Raw genomic sequence first — 19,727 nt, 5'->3', positions numbered from 1 at the left:
ATGGGAACTTCATTTTTTGTGATATCAACTTCAAATTTGGAACACAACTTGGTTAGATATTTGGCTTTGATTTTATAGTAATTTTTTTGTAAAACATATTTTGTAAAATATATATTTTATATAAAATAAAAATATTAAATAAATTATATTTGATTTAATGTAAATTTAAACTTCCATAACTTTTTCATACTTTAATTTTTTGAAGTGCTTTCATTTCAGCAATAATCTGCTATTTTTTTACCTTTAATACAAGACCAAACTTAGGTCTATACTCCAAAGCATTCTTGAATTACAACCATTTAAGCTTGAATAGTGCATTTTAATGTCCATTCTCAAAAAGGGGTAAGGGGTTAACTTAAATAACTCAAAAGGTACTCTGTTAGGAATGATCCAGATATTGAAAAGGAAGGATGTATTGCTCTATTTGCTTCCTGCATGTGGATCTGGACTGTACTTCACAGTCTAGCACATGGAATATATTGATTCATTAGCATCCTGTTATATCAATTCGAGCCTGGGAATTATGATATGAACAGCAAAACACTTGCTTTTGTCCTGCTCATTCAACAGGAAGTAATCTGTCTACTTGTTTATGAATGAACTGTGTGTTCCTTCCTCTATTACCCTCAAGCTTAGGGACACAGTGTCAGTAAAGAGGTGGGAATAATTTCAAAATATGTATGTTTATATAACAAGTTTGCATCACTAGGTGTTCTAGGTTTTGTAGAAAGGATATAAGAAACAAAACAACAATAAAACATTTTATTTTCCTTAAATAACAATATTTATCATTTGTATTATTGCATGTGACTCTTTTGCAACACAAACAAAAGCAATATTTATCTAGAATATTTTAAATGATCTCTTAACAGCATGACAATAAACAGTATATGATATTTGTACAATGGAAGACAGCTTGTTCAATTAAACCTGGCAAATATTGAAAATATATTAACCCTTTGATACATACAAACAATATATATATATGAAGAGTTCAGATGCAAAAGCCTCTAAGTGCCATCTGAAATTTTCTTCTAGAATGATCGTTTTTATCAAGCTCGTTTATTTAAGTTCAGTAGTTTCACTTAAATGACAATTAATAGGTCATTTTCATTGCTATTTAAGTGAAATTACTGAACTTAAATATACGAGCTTGATAAAAATGATCATTCAAGAAGAAAATTTCAGATGGCACTTAGAGGCTTTTGCATCTGAACTCTTCATAGATATTTATACTTAGACTCAAGATCTTCAAGAACACTGTTAAATATATATATATATATATATAGATAGATAGATAGATAGATAGATAGATAGATAGATAGATAGATAGATAGATAGATAGATAGATAGATAGATAGATAGATAGATAGATAGATAGATAGATAGATAGATAGATAGATAGATAGATAGATAGATAGATTTGTTTCATAAAGAAAAATAAAACAAGTTTTAAAAGTTGGCAGAATGAAATGTACAAAACAGCATAAATTCAATATCTCTGCAAAATATTTTAACAAATATATTAACATAATATTTATACATTTGGTTCCACTTTGTAAACTAATCTGATTAGTAAGAATTGCATATACAAAGGGTGAATTAATGCTACCCAAGAAGCAAGAACTTCCTAAGAATCAAGAAGAATGAGTACCATTACCTCAAGAAATTACATAATAAAGTAGCATTGTGTCATGTGTCACTCTTATTTAGGACTTTAAACATAAAATTTTAAAAAGCATCAACACGTCTATATCAGTGCTATACATGTGTTTTTAGATAAGGGATTTATTACGTTTTGAACAAATTACGTTTCACAAATGCAATGTGTAGTATCTTGCATTTTTTTTATTTGCTTAGCCGTTTGTGTAGGAGAGGAACTTAAATGTCATGAAAATGTTAAGCTGATCACATTTTTGTATTTAGCCTAGTTCACAACATTCAGGGAAAAGCAGAGAATGACTAAAATTACTCCTGTTGTGATCATTTTTTCTGCCCCACTAATCTGTTCACTCATACTGTCTAAGTGGGTTTTGTGCTCTACATTCAGATGTGTCATGTTTTACAATCTAGTTGAATGAGACATCACTACGATATTATCAACACAGAGCCAATGTGAGCATATTAAGACAGTCACCAACTATTAAACTGTGGTCAAGTAGTGATGCACAGAAAGGAACAGAAATGATCATCCAAATTCTGGACCCACACATCTAAAAAACTGAAAGTGCTCATTTGAAATAAGCCTTTGTCTGGAAAAACTATCAATTCTGTTAATAATATTTTTTAAGAGATTAACTTCCATTTTACTCTTTCTGTTTTAGCCGAAGGTGGTGTCTTATGGCATTTTCTGTGGTCAAAATTCATGTGCATCGATACCATCTAGTAGTGCATGCTAAATGGGAAATAGTCACTGTTACCATATATTATATTACTGTTAAATGCAATTCTTGAGGCAGAGGAACATGGAATGGCCATGTTTTATGCAACAACGTGAGAAAGTGACAATGAATCTGAGAAAACATAGGATTTAAAGGTTGACCATATTTGGTCATAAATATAATATGTACTAATAATGTTTAGATATTAATTATTATTTGCAATAACCACCTCTGATTATGTGGTAAGACACTCTGAATATAAAAAGTGGACCATTATACAGCAACTTATGTTTTTATTTAATAAACTAAATATCTAGAAAAATAGAGTGTATACAATAAATATCACGTTTTGATATTTTCTCATTGTTTAGGTCCAGATAAGTAGTCGCAATTTTGCGGACAGAGAGTAAGGCTTTGGATTGGTCATGTGAGAACATTCAATTTGAGGAAAAAATAAGTAGGAATTCTTTATCTCTTCTAAATTACATACATCAGTACAAGTCTTTTCCTAAGAAAGGACTTGTGGAAATATTTTAGTCATCATTTAAAATGACTAAAATACCACAACTGTAGCTATTCATGTGATGGGTTAATAAGAACCTTACAGTTGTTTATGTCAGGTAAATGAAGATTACATATTTCAGGGAAAACTATATTCCAATTATTGTTAACATAAGTGTTCACATCAACAACAATTAAAAGTTCAAACATACAAGTGAAGTGGCATGTATGTTTCGTGACTCTTGTTACCAACAGAGCAGCAGCTTTGTAGATCCTGAAAAATGGTGCAGGAGTAGCATGTTAAAGTGGCCTCACTAGAATAATCACAACCCAGCCATCGGACGTTCAGCTTTAGGATGAGTTGCAAAGGTCACAGTTCATTTACAGCAGCATAGTCCAGACCAGACCAGTCCAGTCCAGTCTAGTTACTGGTTGAGCTTCCACTTTCCCTCAGTACCAGGAGGAATAACCTCTGCCTTGCTCAATCTGAAAGTAAGGGGGAGGAAAAAAAGAGAAGATATCTTTAAAGCTCCATTTGAAACAAAAATGTATAACCACAAGCAACGAGAATGTAAAATTGTTGAGAAAAACTGTAGCTGCACTGTAGTAGAACCCCTGGCGTCAAATTATCTTGAACGTTATCCAGCAGCCTTTTACAAATAAATTTTTTATGAACTAAACCCATTAAAAATATGTCCAAAACACTATTAAAACCCGAAGGTACTCACAACAAAGATCGTATTCTTTCTTCGCTCAGTACAAAATACCTTTTGACACTTGTGTTTTCTAAAATAAAACATGCGCATACACAGAAAAGAAAAAAAAACTTCTCATATTTTATTTTATTATTAAATGTACCTCCTTTTTATGACATTTTTTAGTGACAGTTCCAGACCAGCATGAGTGATTAACCCATGATGCACAGTCATATTTAAACCTCTCTCAGATAAGCGAGGGAAAGGGTATCATGTCAGGAGGGATGGAGCTAGCAGCAGTCTTAACCATCTACTGTCCACAGATGGGCTAATCCTTATATAATTCCCTGATAATCTCATTGGAATTATAGTCACAGACCAAAGAAATGGAGGAAATCTCAGGGTCTTTCTTTGCTAGGTCTTGGGTGATCCTGAAGAGTATGAATCACATAATCTGACAACTGACTGGTAAAATGATGACAAAGCACTTCAGACTTCACCTTAATTTACATGAAAGGAGATGGCGAATGGGAGATAGGCCTAAGATGCAGCCAGTGATAATGGCTGGAGCAAAGATGATGATTACACATGACATTTGTGTAAGATTTAATATTTGTTTCTTGAAGCAAAATAGAACAGTAACCCATAATCCTTCAAGAATAATGTGGACTTCTCAAGAGGACTGTCCTCTTCAGGAATGTTTAATACACTTGCTTCAAGATAATGTGGAGTGAGACCATATAGTCAAGGATAGAGACATGGAATCTGTTAAAAAGACTATAAGACTAAATTCCCATATTGCCAGACTTGTTAAAAAGTTAATGAAATAAAGTCATAAACCACACTTGTAACTGAAAGTAACTATCAGGTCATGATGAAACTTTGTCAATGCAGCAGGGTGGTGCACCATTCAACATTTAGGCCTAATTGAGAATGCTTTTTATATTCCAGTTCAATTCCTGAATTTAAACTTAATTTGAATTAATATTGTAGTAAACAGTATAAATAATTGCAATTTGAAGTTGAATGTAAGGCATTGACAAAGCATTGTCTGTGGGTACCCAGATAGCAACAAAGTCTGGGCCGAGTCTGGCTTAAATTAGGCACTTCTGGCTTAATTCTGGCACTGTTTTTTTCACACTCCTGTGTCTAACAGTACTAGGCTAAGCTCTGGCTGGAGTCTGGCTAACCAAAAGAAACAAAAATCAAATTGTATCTTTTTGGCTGAGCCCTGGCTTGAGCTCGGTCTACCAGAATTAGAAAATATTTGGCTGAGATCTGGTTGGGTTCTGGTAGAAGAGCAAATAAAAGACCTCTGGTATGAATGTGCTCTACTGTAAAATAGCTGTGTAAGATGTGTTGTTAATTGGTTCATATTTTATACATAATTATAAGGTTAATTTTGTCAAAAAGAATAAAATGAAATCTGTTTATTATAGGCCTAGTTAAAAATACCTATAGATATTTATTCAAATAGTAGACTTTTACACATAAGGAGGCAAGAAGACTTTTCTTTTTTTTTTTAAAGGAAAGAAGACTTGATTATACTGTTGGCAAGATTATTTTAATGGGCAGTTAAGGAGGTGACAATGTGCAGAATGAAAAAAAAAAAAAACAAAACAAAAACATGAGATGTTTGCAAAATGTTTGAAGACAAAGAAAAATGGTTCAATCAGCAGCATCATAAAAGACAAAAGATTGAATGGGACTGAATGAGTACTTTGTGGTTATCCAAATGGTAATCAAAATGCCACAAAAAAGTTTTGGCGAATTGATTACCATTTGTACAGTATAACGACAGTTTTACTAAAAAAACCCATGGTTAAACTGTTTTTTAGAGCAGTCTTCTTGCTCGGCAGATGGGTCAATGCGCGTCTGTTGTTGCTGATACGATGACGCAGTTTGCAATGCATCATGGAAATAGTAGTTGATTTACATATACGGCGTTAAATCCGCTTTACAAGAAGGACTACTTTTCCCAGAGTGCACCCCGTGACATCATCCCGCCTACCAGAGGATCCGGAAGTTACGTAGCAGTTATTCAGCAACTCATATTTTTCCAACGCAGTCTCGCGGTGAAATTCAAATTGTCGTTCTAACCAGAGCCCGTCTCCTATTAGACATTCTCTGTTCTAACTTCGACAATCACGCTATCTTGGTTTTTTCTTTTGGAGTTTTAATACATGATCAAGGTAAGTTGATACTTTTTAAAATATCTAAACTAACACGTAGATTTTAATCTATAGCGCAGTAACGTTACTAGATAGGCTTTTTTGGTTGTTTTCTGTGGTTGGATTTTATTTGCTTTTATGTTAGAGGGTCTAGAATTAAGCCCCCATTTACAGTGCTTATTATATGAACATATGTGGGCTTACAGTGAGCGAGGTAACATGAGAAAAATGGCTATTAAAAGAGTCAACAAGATGTTTGAATCTTTGGGAAAATAAATTAATTCAGTATACAACTTTACAGTCTCCCGAACAGCAATACAATCACTGTGGCATCATGAAACACCACAGAGAACAAGCCTCTCAAGCGATGACCGATTAAAGGTCCCGTTGCATGCGATTCCATGTTTCAAACTTTAGTTAGTGTGTAATGTTGCTGTTAGAGCATAAATAATATCTGTAAAATTATAAAGCTCAAAGTTCAATGCCAAGCGAGATATTTTATTTAACAGAAGTTGACTACAAAAAACGGCTCGATTGGACTACACACCTCTACATCCTGCATTAGTGATGTCACCAGAACCGTTTCTTGACTAACCTCCGCCCACAGGAATGCTCCCTCAACTCTACTGGCTACTTGCGCACTTCTTATAACTTAGCCTACTGTGTTTACTCAGCTCTTACGGTGATTTTCTGAAGTAAAACTGACGCTTCATCTTTTGTGTGATGTACAATAAACTTTATTAAACTCATCAGTACATGTTTGATCATCATTCAGACAGCAGACTTGTAGGCTATTAATAAATAATGGATACATAGCCTACAAGCAGATGACAAATACGTTATAATAACCGTAATTAAACTACTAAACCATACCTGTTTCATCTCTATACAGCACTCTGACTCTGTAGGCATTATTGTCCGACTCGAAATAAACGCCGTTACTGAGAGTTTCTGATATTATCATCACTCCGTGAGATGAATTTTTCCTGACAGACTGAGCACGAGCTCATGAAACTCCGCCCCCTGTGTCGTCCAGCAGCACCTCATTTGCATTTAAAGGGGACACACTGAAACGGCTCGTTTTTCTGAGCCCCAAAAAATGTCAATTTAAACATGCTGTAAAAAATGATCTGTTGGGTATTTTGAGCTCAAACTTCACATACACACTCTGGGGACATCAGAGACTTATTTTACATCTTGTGAAAAGGGGCATAGAACGGGACCTTTAAGATGTAAGATTTTTTTTTTTTTTTTTTTTCCTATCATATAATTCACTGTTAGCGTAAGGCTCATGTCATAGCAGATGTGGTGTGGTAACGTTAAACCCTTTCAATACCTGTGTTTAATGTTTTAGCACTTCTCCATGACATAATATCTAAACAAGAAATCCTTATGGAGCAGCAGAAGAACATTGTAAGGATGGTGCGAGATCTCAAAGCAAACAACGTTCGGGAGGCACAGAACCAAAGTCAAAGACCAAAACTGTTTCCAATTGAAGACTTAAGGTCATTAACTTCCCTGGAAAGTGATCTTCGATCATGTCCAGTAACAAGACAAAAAGTGGTAGGTAACACTGTCAGTAATGCACAGTTGCATGCTGTTATCACTCACAAGTCTGGTTGTAATTACTGTTGTAATTAAATGGTGTGTGTGATAAATCTAAAACATGAAAAATCTAACAATAACAAAAACTATTTATATTTGTCTAATTTGGTAAATATAATATCGATATTAGCATGTTTTAGTGTTTTGACTTAATAGTGATGGCATGTTTTAAAAATATTTCAGGTACTTGAACTGGGATTGTTGGGTGTAGTCGACTTAAAGGACACGTCTGGCGGATTATGAGGCAAGCATTCAAAAATGACGTTCTCAAAGTGGTAAACTGGAGAAGTGTATATGGAAAAACACCTTTCCAAAGCTTGCAGCCTAAAAACATTGTGATTGGTAAGTGCATTTTTGTTGTGTCTAAGTCTATCTGGAACTTCATGACTATTCCCTCATGTCATGAATGAATGTTGAAAGTTTTAATAATTTGACTGGTGGTGTCTTTTGATACAAATGCTTTATATGTCTATTGTTAATTTTATTTAAAATTATTTTTTAACTCTGTATTTGTATGCTCCTATTCTAGAGGCTGTAAGAAGTAATCCTGTGTGTGCACAGACATCTGAGTTGGAGGTCGAAAAAGTTATTAAAAGGTGGTTTCATCTAGCTGGTGATCGCGAGGGTGGCGAAAAAAGGAGGACACCTTTGCAAAATGTAAACCACACATTTTAAGTTATTAGGGAATCTGTTTTGCATTGTTGCAACTTATATTTTAATTTTTTTTGCACATCTGTAAATATAAAATGTATTTCATTTGTCTTTTATAACCAGCTTTTAGTTTGTTTCTGTACTTTATGATTTATGCATGACACTTTTGCTTTGTCTGTATCAATTTAATTTATTGCTTTGTTTCTGTTGCATTTTTTGGACAGTGGCCGAGAGGGTTCAACACGCTGCAACAGAAGACAATGCATGAAAATAGAAAAAAAACACAAGCAAATTTACAAAACATCTTCATCAGTTTGACAGTATGCAAAACACAACCAAATACACAAACGTACTGCAAATGGCAGACCAACAACGCAAATATCTACAGTAGTGTTTTTTTATTATTTATTTTGTATTATTATTTATTGGTTGTATTGTATTTGCAGCATGTGTTGTGAAACTGTTGTTTTCTTAAAGGAACACTCCACCCATTTGCATTAAGCTTTGCAATGTTAGAAACCCAGTCATACTATTGAAGGGTCGTGCAACATTTTCTCATTTTCCCCTGAGACGAGAGAAATCCGTATTTACCTCTTTACACTTCCTCCTACAATGACGCAAAAATCGTAATTTTGTGTCATTGTCGGAGGAAGTGTAAGGGGGGGGATTTCTGTTAAGACTACAAGCAATAGTTCCCACCCTTTCAAACCCGCCCAAAGGGGGTTGGACCTAATGCGCTAACAGACTTATCACAGATCAGATTCAGATGCTATTTGCAGCGCATTTTTGTATTTGGTTGTGTTGAGTATTTTCAGCATGTGTGTTGTCAAACTGATGAAGATGTTTTCTTAGTTTGCTGGTGTTTTTTCCACTTTGCATGTGTTGAGATCTCTCGGCCACCGTATTTTGGTTTGTTTCTGTATTTCATTAAGCATGCCACATACACTTTTTATTAAATTGCATAATTGCATTATTTTTTGTAACATTTTAATTTAGTGCTCTGTCTTTTTATTATTCTTGTATTGTGAATATGTGTTGCTTTTGTTTTGCCTAACTCTAGTATTGGTTTATCTTGTCTTTTTCCTGTAGTTTTTATTTTTCCACTTATCTGGCTGAGATTTTCTTCCCCTCTCAATAAAATGCTGTACTTTGCATTTGTGTAGTGTCATTATTTTATTATTCCTTGCACAATATATAAGTATTACACAGGGATAATTTCTGGTTCAGTTTTGGGGACTGGTATAATATTGGCCCCGTTATGGCTGTTTTCTGGATAAGTTGTGGCTGAGTTCTGGGGTAAAGCTGGTGGCAGTTTGGCCTTTGTCTGGCTGACATCTGGGGATTACGGCGTTGTTTTGGGCCAGTTCTGGATAATATCTGGGGATTATGGCGTTGTTTTGGGCCAGTTCTGGATAATATCTGGGTACATTGTAAAACTCTGGGTGAGTTTTGGTCTGCTTCCGGCATTGATCTGGTTGACTTTCGGCAAACAGCACTTGGGCCAACCTTGGACCGTAATTCCATGCGGTATGTGGGCCAAAATCTCAGCCGAAATTTAGCCAGATCCGGCCCAAAGCCAATTTGCTATCTGGGTATACTCATGTGATTGCCTGAAATAACAATAGTTAAAGCTTAAAACCTCGGTTAACCTTGGTTAATTTAATCCTGGGTAATTTACACAAATTCCAATATGTTTCAGGGTCAATGAGCAGCAAGGATGCAAAGCTACAACTGCCAAAAGGCTCAGGCTTGCATGCAAGTAGATGAATTGGATGGTGACCCTCCCTTTTTTATTCAGCTGATGAGATTTAGGGTTTGCGTGATGGAGGTACCAACAACCATGTCTGCAGCCTATAATGCAGTTTGTAATGCTGAAAGCTCTAGGCAGCAGTGAGTGATGCTTGGAACCGGGTAATAGTCACGCAATGCTGATTTAATGCACGCATGACATAGCATCTCTGCTAGCTTGCGCATCACTGGATAGAGATGTCACAGCACCTCCAACTGTGGAATAAGTGAGCAACTGAGTCCTGTAAGAAAGAGTCTAAGCTGTAGATTTAATAACGGGTTAAAAAAAAACTTCCACTGCGATGAGTTAAAATCTAGGCCTTTAATTGTCAGACACCCAAAAACAAATGAGGCTGTGCAAAATCATCCTGAAAATGCTGTGACGTCTACATGAGGACATGGTTGTTGTGAACCTGCATGAATGACTGTCTATGTCTGAGTCAATGCTCCTTTCATCCGCCTCAAAACAAGCCGCTGAACAATGTCTAATCCCCCACTCTCCCCTAAGAGTAATCTCCTCTTGCTCCTGGCTAAATGTGGGTAACACTGACAGTGTTGACATGGCTATCTCAGGCGGGAACATCCCGGCCTAGTTTAGCCAGCTCTGCAGAGGTAGAGAATCTGAGAGAACTGCTTGGGTTAACAATTTTTGTTGCTTAAATCTCAGCGTGGTTAAAGTTAGAGCTCAGATTAGAGTTGCAAAGTCTAGGGAGCTGACATTAAGCACCCCCTAATGAAAAAAAAAAACAAATAAATGTCTGGCCAAATATTCAGTTTAGACTCACACAAATAGTCAATAGATTGAAAAACCCCTCTTCACTGACAGACAGCATTTAAAGAAAGAAAGAAATCACAAAAGAAGTGAACAGAAAGAGTAGGCATTCTAGCCTTCAGTGTAATACATGCTTTATCATTCATGATAAATAAAAATTAAATACTTTCTATGGTAATTGACCAGTGTTTACGTTGTTGTGGTATGAAGATGTAAAGTTGTAATTAAGTAGTTTCTTCAAGTAGCTAAATGTGGGAGGAGAAAGTAACAACAACATAGAGTGAAATAGTAAGAAATTATTCTATAAACAGACACCAGGAATGTGAGGGAGAGAAAGAGCTTCAAAGACAGAGCTTCTAGCTTCAAAAGAGTAGTGGAATAGTAACTAAATTCTCTGAAAATGCACACTCACTGTCCTTGTGCTAAAGTTACACAAAAATGTTTGTGTGGATGTGTGATCTATTCTGCTGTTCATACACATTCACAGTCAGCCAGAAATATAAACTGTACCATTTCACACCTTAAAATTAGTGATGCATCAAAATTTCAGACACCAAAAACAGTCAGCCGAAACAGTAAAAAAAATATTATTAGGCATAAATTGTTTTTGAGGGACAAAATCATTGATCAAAACAGTGATATTCAATTAGCACTTCTCTGATGACACATTTTGACTGTGGCAGAGTTTCGTTTACACAATGTAGATAAAGTACAAGAGGTAAACATGTCAGCAGGGTGGACGCACATCACCGTGACCAAAAATGATGCCAGAGTTGCAATCACCTGAGAAAAAGACACCCAGAATAGCATAAAGTGCTATTTTGGTTTTAGTGTTCCTGTAAAACAATTATTTTGGTGCATCACTACTTAAAATGTGCAGGTTTGTCTGAATTTAAAAAACACTTTCATATTTTCTTTTCTCATGATTTCAGAGAGAAAGAGTTTCAGTAACTGAAAGTTCTGAAAGGTTGGAGTAACACTTTACTTACTTTTGTATGTAGAATGTCTAAATGTATACAAGTCTCATTTAGCAAAATATATATTGTATAGCATGGTGTTAATTGAGGGACGTACAAAGTCAACCAACTCATCATGTTCATAAAACCACAAGAGCAGTAAGAGACGTGTTAAGCTACAAATTCATCACAGAGACATTCTACATTTAAATGTCAATGTTAACAAATAGTAGCCTAGAAATCTAGACGCACCCTAGCGGCAGCAAAATTTATTTTGCAGCCAGTGTAGTCAACTCTCCATTGACTTTCGAGCTGGAAAAACCAAACTCAGGTCAGGCCAATCACATCGAGTATAGAGTAGGCGGGGCGGGCTTAACATAATGACGACAGAGTTGCGACGGTTCCCTGCTACTTGAAAACCATAGCTTGAAAACAAAGAATGGCTGCTGCTGCTGGTGAACAGCGGTCTTTCGGCTTTGGCCGCGACTCTGGAGGACTTGGAGTTAAGCTTTTCTTTGAGAAAAGAGCAAAGAACGGCACTTAAGTCATTTTTAAAAAAGGAAGATGTGTTGGGAGTTTTGCCGACTGGATACGGCAAAAGTTTAATATACCAACTAGCCTTCTTCGTTGCTCTGATTGGTTGTAGCGCTAACCTATTGCGTGCAGAGGGATTTTGAGAGACAACCGTTTATCCCGCCCCTCGGATTGAGCCGTGCCAATGGTGAGTTGCCAGACCTAACATCTTGATGTAGGTCTGGCTTGCCAGGCTAAACAAATAGCCTAACTACAAAACAATCGAATCAGGGAGAAACAGGTAATGACATTGACCTTGTTTACATGCTTGAAATTTTAAATTAAGGTCCATATTCTGGTTAAGTATTTATTCTGAAAAAGATGTTTACATGCTCCATAGCAATTGGAATATGGAATATGGAGTAAACAGAATATTCTGAATAAACAAGCATGTTCTTTTCCTGCTAATTATTTTGTGGAACTTTTCTTTTGTATTCTTTCCATTTATTTCCATTTGCATTTAGTAATTCTGCACAGTAATGTGCTTGTAAATAAGGCAACATAATAAACCAATTTCTTGAATTGGAGGTGCCTATTTAACAAGCAAATCTCACTGCGATCCCTAGCAAAAAATCTCCTGTGCTCAAGTAAATTTTTACTGATAAATCCAACAGAGAATCAAAACACTACCAGTAAACAAATGTGATACCATGACTATATCATATCATATACCATATCATGGTACTGCCACAGCAGGCTGCTTTTTTTGACAGGTAATTTTGAGAAATGAAGCACCTGCACTGCTTCATTATGGGGTTTCTCTTTCTTCAACTACGATACCAATTTTCAACTAATACGTTATGTTTTCACCAGAGCTGTTTAATTTGTTCTACATAAAAAAAAAATAATAATAATAACTGCATCAGAGTTAGAGGACAAACAAAAATTAAAGCATCATGATTTTGACAGCCTCTGGCATTCTATGATTTAAAACACATCAAAACAAGCTCTTGTCAACACACTGTATGCTGTCATGTGTCCTGGCAGTGAGTAGAGACCAAAACAAGTGAGTATTCGCCTCTCCCAGCAACCTTTACCCAGTCATGCATTCCAAGCGTGAAACATCATCATTACCTGACAACGACCCCACAAACAACCACCTGGCTTGTTTTTCCTCCTGACTGAAGCACATGACTTAAGCCTCCATCAGGCCCTCCCCTCCCTCTTCTGCTCAGCCGACCCGTGTACATGGCTGCACATGTTCATTTCAGAGACACAATGCAAACTAGCTCTTACTCCCCTCCTGCCCACTCTTTTCTCAAGGCTCAGTACTCAAGACAAGAAAGAGTTAAACTCACTGTGCTGTCCACTATCCATCCTCGGCCTGATGTTTACACTGCAGGCTGCCTGCAATGAAAACTACCAGCCATGAACAGTCATTTAACCACTGGGGATAATTTTGGCCCACAACACTGCCTCCAATTGAGGCGTTATGGAAATATGGGAGTACCAGGCGATGTGCAGTACGTGCACATTCAATCTTCTGTGTGCTATGCAAAAACAGTGCACAGGAAAATGCCATAGGGCACTGTACTTTATTAAGAGCAGCATATTGTTACGGCTTGTGACCGCAGTTTAATCTCACAAACACCCGCATGATATGATTCAAGTAGGCAAATGAACACATGCACTTTTGCAGGAAATATGTCATGTGTGAGGAATATTTGACATGGGAATCCTTCTTAAACTTAGGTAAGTGTCCCTGTTAATGGGGAATTTTATTTAAAATAATAATAATTATAATTATAATAATTTGGCTTCATGTTTGACCAAATAGGGTGAACAGGGCATAACAAAATTAAGGGAAAGGTCGACCAGGCGATACGTTTTATTGAACGAAAATACTGCTGAGCACGTGAGCCAAATGCCTCAGAACAACATTTCGCATTCCTCAGTGCTTCATGATCCATCCTCTGAGAACAGATCTATTTAATAGCTCCGTTATACACAAGCCTATAGCCCTTAAAACAATGTTTAAGCACTAACGCACTTTGGTCTGTAAAAAGCCAGCTTTGATCGAGTTTGGGGTAAATAAACAAGCGTGCGCGCACCGCTCAATACTGCAGCGTCATAGTGCCTGCGCAGTTGGGTTGTTTACCGCGCGCGGGCACTCACACAGTCACGTCTCTCATGCTTCAAATTTCTCTAGAATTCCTCTGAATGAAAAACACCTTATCAATGCCATAAACGCCCCATATACTGAGACAAATAGCCAGAGGTGCAAACCTCTCTAAATATTTTGAGTTACTTATTATTATTTCGTTCAGCAATAATGTTTTGTTTAATTACTTTAAGTAACCTACTGTGTGCATATAATTTCGATACAGTTGTGTCTATATCTATAATATGCACATTTCCAATTATAATAAACACACAAAAAAAAACAAATGTTATGCTAATAGACTATAGAGAGTTGCAAATTAAATGCTTTTAAAATATTGCAGCATTTTAATAAATGCTTATTAAATATTTTTATATACATATATATATATATATATAATCTATTAGAATAACATGTTTTGTGTTTATTATAACTCTAAATGTTATAATATATATATATATATATATATATATATATATATATATATATATATGTTATACATAGTTTAGTACATATACATATTGCAGTATATAAATATTTATGCCAGTCATCTTTTTGAATCATAACAGCCAATCACATTATCTGAACTCACCTTGTACAGTGGTTGCAGTCTCTTTGAATCCCAGACACACATATGGAGTTGCATGTAATCCATTTATTCCTGCTTTACAGCAACCACCAGTCTTGAAGCCCATAAGGTTTTCACAATTGCCCATCTCTTGTTTCTCTATGAGGTTTAAGGCGATGTAGTTAAGTCCATTCTGATAACCAGCTGAAGTCTCTCGGCACATGGGAGACCCGTACTCCTCATCAGAACCTTCACTGCTTCGGACAGAGACATTCTCTACTGAGGCAGAGCTGTGTCGCTTAACATTATGTGCAAAGGAAGGAAAGACAGGTGCAACTGTGGTGGTGGATGAAAAAGTCTCAGAGCTGTGCCGTCTCCGGCCTTGAGGGTCTGCCCGGATCACCTTCGCTCCTCCGTTTGGGTCTACAGAGGAGGCAGCCAACAATAACGCACCAATTCCTTTTGACACCCCCTGGTCGCTCAGGTCCAGCTTTTGAACCCTGCTAGTGGGGCTGACTGAAGCACTCTCATCATTCTCAGACAGGAATGGAGGTGAGATGTGACCATTGTTGAAACTCATCTCAGTGTAATTGTCTTTACCTGTGCCAGATGGGCATGGTGAGTTTCTCCGTTCATTAAGGAAATAAGCCCCCTCATCAGGTGGGCATGGGCATTCAGCCAGCTCTGGCATTCCATTCAGGGGACTGTTGAGTGCTTCCCTCAGTTTATGAGAGTGTAAATTCTGATTGAGGTTCATGTAGTCTGAGAGGGGGGATCCCTGGCCGAGGTTGGACAGTGAGCCCTGGCTTTCCACAGAAACCATAGAGGGAGAAGAGTACTGTGTAGCAGCAGCAAAGTCTATGTTAATGTACTCACCAGGGCTTTTAGGCTCACAAGGGAGAGGATGTTCAGTCATGCTGGGAAGCATCCTCAGAGTGTCTAAAGATAACCTATTGGGCCTGTTGACTCTTGCTATCTGTGCCATGCCGTCAGGGCGACGGAGAGGTGGCAGGGCAGAAACCCTGTTGGCCTCTTCTGTTGGATTTTGGCTCTGTGGACTCATCAAAACATACTGGTCATCCTCTGCCCGTTTAGGTGCCTGGTGTTTGTTAAAGCGAATACTTAGAGATGGGGAGGATCGTTGTGTTGTTTCACATTGACCCAGGAAATAATCTGGTGGTGTGGGCGAGACATATGTGTCAGCCGGCGACATATTCATGTATTCTCCATTCACTGCTTTCCCATCGGAGCTCTCCAGTGAAAACTTGGATCCAGACCACATCTTCATGTACCCGCTATCCTCTAGCGATCCACTGCTGGGTGAGTTAGTAGTGAAGCCACTGCCTTTTGGCTGAGGATGTGACCTCGGGTTAATGATCTGCTTGGGTGCTGAAACACTCATGGGACTCATGAGCATGTAGTGGTCATTTTTGGCACACTGAGGTGCCATGCCTGGCGTCATGGGCATGTAGCCGTCATCACCCACATTACTGTTAGAGCCAATATCGATTTTTCCATAATCATCTGGGTATGAGACCTTCGGAGATGCAGAATTTGTTCTCCTGTTCGCAGCCCTCATCAGCATGTATTCATCAAGTGACGCTGAGGATAGCTGGGAGTGTGCTACCTGTTGCCGCGGGGTTGTCAGAGAATACGTCCTCTTCCTGTATATATCCATGTCAAATATGTCTCTGCTAGTTGGACACATCTTGTTCTGGGAGTTGGATGGCCTGTCCATCACCATATAACCATGGAGCTCACTGGCTTCTCTTGAAGGTGGTGTGCTGGAGAGAGAAGAAGGTGTGTCACTCCTGTTTGCTAGGTTGTACCTCACATCCCCTGGGCTAGAACTGTAATCGTCACACGAGAGGAAGCCAGTATCATTAGGTGACCCAGAAACAGAACCACTGCAGCTGGAGGGTCTATGTACTGTGGATGAGATGGAACCATTAATACTGATTGAGGACAAACTTAATGGGCTTACAGCAGATGGGGGCGAGTGGGACATTGTCGTTGACATGGACCTGCTGTGATGAAGCAGTGATGGTTCTGATGTCCGGCAGCCCACCGAGACAGTATTAGATCTGCTCATGTGGTTCCGGCCGACAGCTATCGGGCTTCCATTCTCAGATATTGATATGGAGACCGGCCTGGTCATGGTACCTTCCCCTTCACTCGCTGTCCGTATTCGACAAGAAGAAAATTTGGTGACAGGAGATGTGGCTGCTGTACTGTCCGTCCTTGACCTCCTCACCAACCCTGTCTGACTAGGGGGTAAATTGTTAAAATTCCGCCGAGTGGGTACAGATATGGGATTTGATCCTGTTGACTGGCTTTTGCTGCGTGGTCTGAACTCTGACAGCTCTTTCATCGCTTTCATAGCTTCTAAAATGGTCTCATGTATATTTTGTGCCACCACAGAATCATCTGCTTGCATCCACAGCTCTCCAGGTCCAGTAGAGGCAGATCTGCCCACCTCAATGAAGAAAAAGCTATCAGAGTGCCCACATCTGCGTATATTCATCAACTGCAGGGTCACAGATGCCACCTCCGAGTTAAGTTTAACAAAGCTAATTGTCCGACTTGATAAGCACAGTCTGTAAACTCCAGTGATATTTCTGCTCTGCCCAATTCCCTTTGCTTTAAGATTAACTTGCCATACCTCTTTATACGCAGCATTCACCGTTGTAATCATGCCGTAATTTCCATCGTCGAAGCCCACCAAAGATGATGCCGAACTAGAAACGGAGCTGTCACACATTTTCCCCTTACTTAATAAATCAGATAAATCTCCGTGCCAACTCTCCTGCTCTTGCTCATTCTCCGCAGCAACAGCAAAATACTCGTCCTTGGTATAGAGAGCTATCAAATACCTGTGTTTCGCGTCAGCGCGCTTGTTTATGCTCAGACAAGAGTCGAGAAAAATTACTCTTTTGGCAGTGGACTTGTTTTTCCATTTCTTTTCATTCTCGTAGTACTCCAGCCGCGCAGGGAGTCCGTCACTCTGATCTTTCAAAACAAAATAGCGCCGATGTCCGTGCTTTTGCTTCTTGAGGTATCCACATTTTCTGATGTTGTTTGAATGAAAGTTGTTGTCATTTGGTAACGAGGATCCCGCTTTAATAGGCGGACTTGCCATACTTGCGTTTACAATTTATTTACTGAAGTTTATAGAACTTGTTATCCATCCGCAGTAAAAAGAGATTTAACTTAAATATCCGAGAAGTGGAGATTTCGGCGCTGTTTCACCATGCGATGTTTTCTTGTTCACAGCAAATAACTTTTCGCTCAGAATGACTGAGCTTAAGAAAAACAACAACATGTGACGTTGCACACAGCCCATCTTGGGTCAGTGGGAGAGAAAAAAAACAGTCATATAAGGCGGCGCAATCTTTAGGAGGCGTGCCTGCTAAGCCAACGAATGGGGTTGCTCATTGGATTCATTGGTCAGGCGAAATGATTGACGGGTCGTTGACAAATCCGTGACGTGTATAGGCAAATCCCCCTTCATTCAAGCTGTTCTCCCCTCCTCCTAAAACAAACAGAGCTGTGTGGATGACAAATCTATCTACTGTACGCACTTTAGTGATGCAGAGACGTAGGTTAGCTTTAACCCTCTGATGGTCTTTTTTTATGTCTACACTCGAGTCCTTTGGGGTCTCTAGAGACCCCAGACAATAACATTTAATTTTGTTGAGATAGAAAGATAGTAGGTTTTTTTTTTTACAAATGGAATTTTGTTCTGTTTGTTAATGTTTTTACTCAACATTTGTGCAGTTTTTGGAGAATTTATGATATTTTTTAAATTTCTATAAATAAATAAATAAATAAATAAATATTTAAATAGCCTTTTTACAAAAAAACAGCATTTGATGTAAAATTCACTTTATAAAAGACCCAGATTTCTAACTTTCATTCATGGGGATAACATGGATGATTTTAAATGGTTTAATGTAACATTTATGCCCATTTTTTGGAAAATGCAGTTTTAAAATAAAAAATAATAATTTTAACCACTAGATGGCTATAGAGCTCCAGTATATGCTATTTGCTATTAGACTACCTGAAAGATATCTTTTCACAAGTTGGATTCAGTTGGATTCATATCTAAATATTATAAAATCACAATTATAACAAAAATAAAATATTTTTGTCAAAGTTTAGCATTTTTTGTACCAAAAAAAACCCCAGTTTTTCAATAATGTTACATTATGATTAGAATCAAACCTGAACAAAATGTTATAAAGAGAAATGTTGGAGTCTTAAGATTTTATCATTTATTTCAATCATTTATTTTTAATCTAATTCTAGATTCTAGACACACTCAATTGTGTGTGTGTGTGTGTGTGTGTGTGTGTGTGTGTGTGTGTGTGTGTGTGTGTGTGTGTGTGTGTGTGTGTGTGTGTGTGTGTGTGTGTGTGTGAGAGATAAAGAGAGAGAGAGTGTGTGAGTACACATTGTCGATGAGCCAGTGTCACCACACCACTTTATATTTGTAGTGGGTCCGCATTTTGGATGATTTTATTTGACACATTATAGCCTTACAAATGTTCCTGTGTGTGTATGCGTGTGTGTGTGTGTGTGTGTGTGTGTGTGTGTGTGTGTGTGTGTGTGTGTGTGTGTGTGTGTGTGTGTGTGTGTGTGTGTGTGTGCGCTTGTGAGCAAAATAATTCAGCATTGTGGATGCTTTTTGAATTGGTGGAAGTGTGCCACTTTATTTCTGTCATTTCTGTCGATGTGTTCTGTGTTGTTTCTGATTTTGATGATGAATTTTGTCTATTTTGATTGCGGGGTCTCCAGAGACCCCAAAGACCACGAGTGTCACAAATTTTGTCACGCTAACATAAAAACAGATATCATTCCACTTTTTTTTTTTTTTTTTGTAGATCTAGAAAGTGTTAAGAGCCGTAGAAGGTTTCATACCATTTGGACAAAGGGAACATTTTTTTTAATTTGAGAAAAAGT

General features: G+C 37.7%; 1 protein-coding gene and 1 long non-coding RNA gene across 2 annotated transcripts; one reads left to right on the top strand and one right to left on the bottom strand.

Moving 5' to 3' along the window:
* Positions 1-748: 748 nt before the first annotated feature.
* Positions 749-18,547, bottom strand: LOC308686449 (insulin receptor substrate 2-like). Its single transcript, XM_081394871.1, has 2 exons — positions 14,787-18,547; positions 749-3,368 (listed from the first exon to the last, which is right to left on the bottom strand). The coding sequence occupies exons 1-2, from the start codon at positions 17,899-17,901 to the stop codon at positions 3,364-3,366; spliced, it is 3,120 nt and encodes a 1,039-aa protein (XP_081250997.1). The 5' UTR covers positions 17,902-18,547; the 3' UTR covers positions 749-3,363.
* Positions 5,721-8,237, top strand: LOC308686448. The gene is made up of 3 exons (XR_014029592.1): positions 5,721-7,311; positions 7,537-7,695; positions 7,883-8,237. It is a non-coding gene; the product is annotated as an uncharacterized lncRNA (long non-coding RNA).
* Positions 18,548-19,727: the final 1,180 nt, after the last annotated feature.

Source organism: Scardinius erythrophthalmus, assembly GCF_964197995.2.
Source record: "Scardinius erythrophthalmus genome assembly, contig: HAP1_SCAFFOLD_286, whole genome shotgun sequence".
Lineage (NCBI taxonomy): Eukaryota > Metazoa > Chordata > Actinopteri > Cypriniformes > Leuciscidae > Scardinius > Scardinius erythrophthalmus.
The sequence above is the reverse complement of the archived record's forward strand: the minus strand, read 5'-3'. Positions and strand labels throughout refer to the sequence as shown.